Raw genomic sequence first — 7,590 nt, 5'->3', positions numbered from 1 at the left:
GTCGTCCGCGCAATCGGCCCACCGGAAGGAGGCGCCCGGGGCAGCCGGCGCGGAGGCGGCCGGCGCGGGGAGCGGCGGCGGAGCCGCGGGCGAGGGGGCCTGCAGGGAGGGAGAAGGGGAGGGCGACAGAGGAGTCTCGGCGGCGGCGGCGCAACCGGCTGCGGGAGCGCCCGCGATGTCGCCCGCGGTGTCGCCCGTCATCATGCTTGTCCTTTTCTATGTCCCTTTATGATGCGTCCTGCTTTGTTTAGACATTTAAATGTGTGACAATTGTTTTTACCAGTTGGTGCACATATTTTATTTCAAGAGAGATGCACCCTGACTATAATATACTTTTTTTTTCTGTTCTTGAATGTGCTTTGTTGATGGTACAGGGAATCAATGAAACGATGTCTTCTTATCAAGGAATGGACTGTCTTCTCCTTGCAGAGCATAATTTATTACGTGAGGCATTTATTATTGCAATGTCTTGTCTAGGGTATGATTTTCTTCCACTAAATTGGATTGTCTGGTATCCAACTGCATGTAATACCCTCTTCTCCACAAATAAATGACATTTTAGAAGCCTGCGGTCCTTATCTTCAAAATGGACTTCCAATATGAACAAAATTATTTCGATTGGTAACACGAGACATTGTTCAGTAGGCCGGGAGCAGTATATTAAATGTTAGAGATGTGCATAGTTTCCACATATTAGCTGTGTCATATGACCACTGTACTGGGGGTTTTGTGCATATGTACTGCACATGTATGTGTAATGTACTTGGTCTCATGGGAATACAGGTTGCTATTCTTTAGAGCATTAAATGCACCAAATTTCATAGTTGAGACTTAACAGGAGTATTGACAGAAGGATTCTATTAATTTAGTTATGAATTTATGATCATGCTATTACTACAGTTTATGGTATAATCCTTGCAAGTAAAAAAATATCACTTATTTAAGAGCAGAGGGAGCAGTTACAAAGCGGCTACTTACCTTTGAACTATTTTACAGGATTCAGCAATATATGGGTATGCTTCCATATCTATTTAATTCTCTCAACAGAATATGGACCCAGAAGGAGTGGAATAAGAAATATGTGTGTACCATGTCTGGATTGAGCAATCTATTTTCTGATGGTAAATTTTTGAAGATGTCTTATCACGTTATGAAATTCTGTGATGAAAAGCTTATGAGCGGAATAAAGGAGTATGGTGCTTGTGATGTTTTCTCCATAGCTCTTTTGGAGTTAATCATTCCTCTGTTTTTGCGGGTAAATGATCCTCTAAATTGCAGTTGTGCCTGAACATTGATTGTAAATACACAACAGATTCTAGGTTGCATACAGCCGTGTGTTTACAATCTATTTCTTTCATATTTTTTCAGCTGCTCCGTTGTATACATGTACTTTGGAGAGCGGAAATTGGTGCTGACTTGTTGCCTAAAGCTGTTGAAAAGGCTAAAAGCTTGAGCTGTATGGAGCTTGATCATTTGCTTGAAATTTCTGATGGGCTGTACACTATTGACAGTCAGGAAATATTCCGCGAGAATGAGACAAAGGCACTGTTAGAGGGAACTCGACAGAGAGTGTAAGTACATTGCTATAGCGGTTCAGATATACTGTTTCTTTTTGTATTTTTTTGGTCGATCGATACTGGAGTACTTGGAAATGATGGGCGTGAAATATCTAACAGGCCCGAACCTCTCTCCTCCCCCCGCGTCGCCTCCCCGAGCGGGGCGACCGGGGGCTCTCGTCGCCCTTCCCAGCCCTCCCCTCCTCCTCCCCTTCCGCCGCCGTCGGCCTGGGCCACCGGCCTTGCCCGCGTGGTGCCGGCGGCGGCGGCCCCGACCTTTCCCCCCCGCATGGCGCCTCGGCTCGGGCGGACGGCGGCCGGCGGGGGTGCTCCTCGGCGACTATGGATCCGGCGGCGGCGCGGCTCCCTTGGCGGCGCAGTGCTGGGTGGCGTGCGGGCGGTGGCGCGGCCGCTTGGTGGCGGGGCGACGTGGTGGCTAGCGGCGGGCCTTCCCGGCCCAGATCTGGGCCCTTTTCGGCTCGATCTGGGTCTGGGCGGGCCTAGCCTGATCTTCTTGCGGCGTCTCCGGCGGTTCGGGGGCGTGACTCGTGCGGGGGGTGGTGGCGACGGTGGCTCGCGTTCTGCAGCGCGGCGACGGGGGCTTCACGAGCCCGTTTCGGGCTCGGCTGGGCCGGGGGTGGCCCGGTTTGCCCCTGTGCTGTGTCCGGCCGGATCCCGCCGGGGGCGGTGGAGGATGTCCCCTCCCGCGAGGCTGCTGATGTTGCTGCTCCTGGTTCCCGGTTGCGTCGTCTTGTTTCCGTCGGTCCCGTTTCGTTTGCCATGGTGAGACGGCGATGGAGACTGCTCGATCATGGTGGCGCAAGTTGGTGGGCGGTGTGTTTGGTGGCGCGAAATGGATCTTCTGGGGTCGTGGTTGGTTGGTGGTCGGGAGAAATCCTTGTCGGCAGGGCCGGCACCGACGCGGTGACGCTTGTGGGCGCCGCCGTGCCTTCCTGAAGGGCGTCGGGCATACCCCTTCCACCTCACCCCTCGCGTACCGGGGGAAACCCTAGGACATGTCCGGGCAACAGCGTCGTCATCGTCGCGATCCTTCTTGAGGGTGTTGTTTGGTATGCGGCGGTCCGGAGTGCTAGGAGCGTGGTGGTCTTATCCGGTGGGTGCAGCGGTTGCGGGTCCTCATCGTTTTCGTTGATCCGCCATTGTTGGCTTTATTTTCTCTTCAGTTCCTTTTTTGTTTCTTTTGGGCTTGCTTGTGCTGAAGCCCCAGCATTTGTATCGTGTGGTCGTGGCTTTATAATATAAAGCGGGGGGCAACCCTTTTTCGGTAAATGATGGGCGTCAAATGTTTGCAGTGAGAGTTTTCTTGAGTGGCATGAACTTAAATTCTACATCGGGTGTTCATTATGATAACCATGTTATTTACTGCTTATATCATTGTCACAGGTACAATTTTATAGGTCTATGTATAACCATCAAGGGGGCATTCCCTAAGTTATTGGAAAGTCTATCTGTTGGTAATGCATTCACGGAAGCTTTGGAGTGTATGGAATTGAGGCATTTAGGGAAGCTTATCCATCTTGTAGTTATTCCTCTGGTCAAGCATTGTCCCGTTGAAATCTTGGAGTGGACAGTCAACTTATTAGAGCCCATACTATTGGAGTGCGAGGATAGACTTCATGGTACTTGGTTTTATCTTCTTTATAAAAGACAACCACACAACCTTCTCAACTATGGTAATCTCGTTGGAGAAGATGAACAAATAAATAAAACGAGATATAAGCTACTGCTAGAGTTTACTCGAAAGGTGTCAGATTTGCTTAATGCCTTAGAATTGATGGAAAAAACTGTTGCGCCTCTACATGAAGATGTTAAACCTATCTGCAACAAGGACACTGTCTCTTCTCAAGATTTGAACTCCATGGCACCACCTTCTTTCTGCAGGTACAATTTTAGTCAAATTCTGTTAAATAATGCAATTCTATGTCTATTTATTAGAAGTCACAAATAGATTATGAAAGAAAAACAATGTAAAAAGGTAGTAATTTTTAACAGGTTTCTTCTACATCATAATTTCTTTGAGAAGTTGAGGATGAGCTTCTTTGGATACTTTGTGGATGATGAAGCAGCAATCAAGGCTCTTCCCTTTTGCCGTTATCTGATTCAGCTTGCAGTTTCAACAAATGATGTGCGGCTTGAGCATTTGATTGTAGATGATCTGCTCCCGTGTCTGATTCGGCGTCTAGACAATGAGCTCCAATGTGCAACCCAGAGCCTAAGACAAGAATCGGGGTCAAGTACAGATGGTAGTGTGGACAAAGAGCTGCATGCTCTTTGTGAAGACTTATACCTTTCTCTGGTAAAGGTAAGTTATTAATGCAAGGGAGTCACTACGATGTATGATTTATGCACTTCAAATACACTTCATATTTGCAATTTATAGAATTCACTGGGTACATGCTTTTTGCCGTTGAGATGGAACAAGGTGAGCGACAGCTTGTTTGCCTCCATTGTCTGCTGGCCCTTAAAAATTTGCTTGCATTGCTTCAGCGATGACAATGAGTCTTCTTCAAACTGTGGGTACTCGAGCTTAGCATACTTGGGATTGTGAGAAAAGAGCTTACAAGGTTAGGGTTGGAAGGGAAGGTGGTGAATAGGATGGTAACTGGTGGTAGTAGGCAGTATGATTCTATGGAGGAATTGTGCAGGGAAAGCGGAGATAACTGGATTGGTTTGGGAGGTGATGGGCGCAATATTGGGCAGATGGGTCTGCGTCTTGGTGGTGGCTAGCGGAGGTGGTGTGCTGGAGGCCAGGTGTTGGATAGTGGGCATGATGGTTTGATGGGTATGTAATCGAGAGAGCGGTTGATGCAATGGTGGAGTTATATGGTTGGAGTTGACGGCCGAATATCTGGCCGGGCGCCAGGGACAATGCTATGTGTGCTGGTGTTCGCACTCTTTAGAGTCGAGAGGCGGGTGCAGATGTCACGGTGGAGCTGCTGCACTGTTCCTGAGTTCTTGACTAACTATAAGTGGCTCCTGCTACCAATTTCACGTGGTCTTGTTGGCAGGAGGGCGGTGTATGTTGCAGCTCGGTCTTAGTAGTCAGATACAGTCATGGTCTATGATAGGGTTGATGCTGTGCCCAAAAGGTGTCTGGACGATGAATCATCAGCCTGCTGGTGTTGCGATGCCAGATTGCTGCTTTGGAGGGAAGGGTAACCGGGGTAGGATAGAGAAGAGGGATCAGGGTTACGATTTGTTAATTAGCTCGCTCAACCAACTGTGGTGGCTTCATTTTATAGAGGATGGCGGCAGCAATTACCTAAAAGACATGGCTGAAGGCCAATTAGGACTTCCGTAGTGGTATTTACTTCTGATGGGGTTTACTAGCTAATTTCATAGTTTTGGCTGACACATGCACCACAAGGATTGACTTAAACCCAACTTAAACTCTGATTTCTTGTTGCTGCTCCTGCAGCCATATGCTTTGTGCCTGCTGGGCTCCATGTTGCCTATATGGATTCCCTGCATAACATACTCGTTCATTCATGTATCTGTGATAGGGTTCTGATGGAGAAGATAAAGAAAGCTGCCGCGCTGAAAATAAATTTACATCCTGGTTGGAAAATGAAAAGGAAAATCTTCGAGTAAAGGCGGGTTCTGCTGCTAAGGAACTTCCTGAGGGATGTGACTGGAATTGGGAAGTATGTTCCTTTCCTATTTTTATAGATTCTGAGCATCTTTGAAGGTTCATTACTTCATTTTCTTTTGGTAGACATTTCTTGGTTATAACATCCTCTTTCATGTTACAACCAGTATGAAGATGAATTTCAGAGATACCTTCCTGCTTATATGGAAATGTTGGAACAAGTGGATTCCATTGATGTCTCTGATGAGGTAATTTGTTTGTTGGACCTGTTATTGCTTTGGACAATATTATCTTATGATCAAATATAATGATTATTATTGTATTTTGTTACGGTGAGGCTTCTGCAGTTTTTTTGATAAAAAACAGTTCTGTATGCAGGTGGAAGTTGTGTTTTTGATCTTGTGCATTTTTTATGTGTGCAAGGTGGACAACCTTGTCACGGCCAGTGTTTTACCTAAAAATATAAACAAATATGGGCATCTGCTGCAATGCTTTGCACTATGGTTAACTAATGGGAGGCTAAGACAACAATTGCATAATTGTTGTTAATAAACGAGATCCCTCCACCTTGCTTCAATAGATCTAGGAATTATTTGATAGTTGAAACTTTAAAGGAAATCAAACATGAGACAATAAGGTTTTTGTTAGAAATTATTTTTCATGTATTGCATAAAACGGGATTGTAGAGGAAAATATTTTCTTCGTAATACATTCATTTCTTTAAAAATATATAAAACATTACTTCTTGTTGATGGTACTCTGCAAGGCTTGTTGTCCATGCCTTTTCTGATATCAAGGGACCAATACAACTTCTCTGATTATAAACACTTGCAGCGTGATTATTTGGAAGAAGAAGCTCTCTTACAGAAATTGAGGCCAGAGTTCAGATCTAAGTATGGCATCAACAGCTGCGAGCACCCTTACATGTTGACCATCTCATCTTTGCGGCAAGTAAGCAGCTTGATATACTCTTCGCTTTGATATAAGCATTTTGCGATGAATTTCTCATGTATATATACGAATATTTTGTCTAACATTTTTTTTGTCTGTCCTTGTAGCAACAATTTTATTCATTGAATGGCCTTATATACCAAAGGGAAAAAACCGAATTTATTAGCAAACTAATCGAACTCAAGCCTTACATCAAGGTATTAATCCAATGCGCTGCATTTTGTGTTAGTATAGTTGAAGCACCACAGGTCACGTATTAATGTTTGCAGGTCTCCGATCATTCTTCTGATATTATTCGTCGTCTCCACAATAATTCTGAGATACAATATAATCTTCCTGAATGGGCTCTGTTAGATAACGTTGATGTGAGTATTTTGTTTGCCTGTAGAATTAGTAAATAAAAGTAGTCTGTTTGATTATTTTTTTTCGAAAAGGGGTTACCCCGGCCTCTGCATCAGAACGATGCATACGGCCATCTTATTAAAACAAATAAATAAGGTTGTAACAAGGTCTCAAAGTCTCGAACTGAAACAAAAGCTCACTCAGAGTCAAATAGGCTAGAAACACAAACTAGCCAAAACAGGGGCGCCACAACCGTCATCCAAACTGGTTGAAGATATCCCGAGCTACCATCTCCCAGCGGATAGATCCAGTAACCAAATGCTCCCTGGCCTCCATCGGAGTGAGTAGCGACCACGAACGGATCAATGCCGTGGCTCTGAAGATAACCTGCATAAAATGAAATCGTGATGTTCTGTTAAAAACCAAATCATTTCTGCAATTCCAGATAGTCCATAATAAAGCGTATACTCCCGCACGAATATGTCTCGCTAAGTCAGGCTCAATCCCATTAAGCCATATCCCAAATAACGTGTTAACAGAATTCGGTGGAGTAAATAACGTGTTCTGTTAAGTAGTCTGTTTGATGATTGATCTGAGCATTTGTTTTCTATCTTTGTAGTTTCTGCTCACTGTATTACTTCTTTGGGAACCTGTATATCATCCTCTGATACGCCAGGTGCCTTGTGGAACTTTTAAAGCTTTGTACTTTCTTTGAGAGTATTTTTTTTACCTTTCCTTTTCTGAACTATTTATTGGGGTGCAACTAAACAAAATTTGTTGTTCTTTAGAGCCACATGGACAAACTTTTGTGGATAGTTGATCATTATAACAAGGCGAATGATAGAGAATACGTCCAGGTATGTTCTTGCATCAATTTTCTGACTTCTTAGCACTTTGGCGTGACTAGGAGTCCCTTCCATTTTGTTTTGTCTTTGCAGCAAGTAGTACCAGCTACACGTGATTTTAAGTTGCATTTGCAGCCTTATGCATATGCATTTTTTGAGACTAAGCTTAAAGATAACAAGGTACGTGACTGATACATGAGGTTATGGTCTCTGAGCTTCTCTTGCTCTCTCGCGCTAGGGTTCCCCCGTTCCCCTCCCGCCGCCGCCGCCCCTCCTGCCGCCGCCG

General features: G+C 45.1%; 1 protein-coding gene across 1 annotated transcript in view; it reads left to right on the top strand.

Annotated features, from left to right (window-relative positions):
- LOC119316543 overlaps window positions 1–7,590 on the top strand; it is a 28,609-nt gene that overhangs the window by 15,686 nt on the left and 5,333 nt on the right. The window contains exons 4-16 of the mRNA XM_037590867.1: window positions 375–478; window positions 997–1,255; window positions 1,369–1,571; window positions 2,961–3,458; window positions 3,570–3,879; window positions 5,081–5,221; window positions 5,334–5,414; window positions 6,001–6,117; window positions 6,225–6,314; window positions 6,387–6,482; window positions 7,079–7,135; window positions 7,248–7,316; window positions 7,398–7,484. Coding sequence (XP_037446764.1) covers window positions 375–478; window positions 997–1,255; window positions 1,369–1,571; window positions 2,961–3,458; window positions 3,570–3,879; window positions 5,081–5,221; window positions 5,334–5,414; window positions 6,001–6,117; window positions 6,225–6,314; window positions 6,387–6,482; window positions 7,079–7,135; window positions 7,248–7,316; window positions 7,398–7,484 — 2,112 coding nt within the window. The remainder of the gene's footprint in view (window positions 1–374; window positions 479–996; window positions 1,256–1,368; window positions 1,572–2,960; window positions 3,459–3,569; window positions 3,880–5,080; window positions 5,222–5,333; window positions 5,415–6,000; window positions 6,118–6,224; window positions 6,315–6,386; window positions 6,483–7,078; window positions 7,136–7,247; window positions 7,317–7,397; window positions 7,485–7,590) is intronic.

The sequence above is a fragment of the Triticum dicoccoides genome, chromosome 6A, assembly GCF_002162155.2.
Source record: "Triticum dicoccoides isolate Atlit2015 ecotype Zavitan chromosome 6A, WEW_v2.0, whole genome shotgun sequence".
NCBI lineage: Eukaryota > Viridiplantae > Streptophyta > Magnoliopsida > Poales > Poaceae > Triticum > Triticum dicoccoides.
The sequence above is the reverse complement of the archived record's forward strand: the minus strand, read 5'-3'. Positions and strand labels throughout refer to the sequence as shown.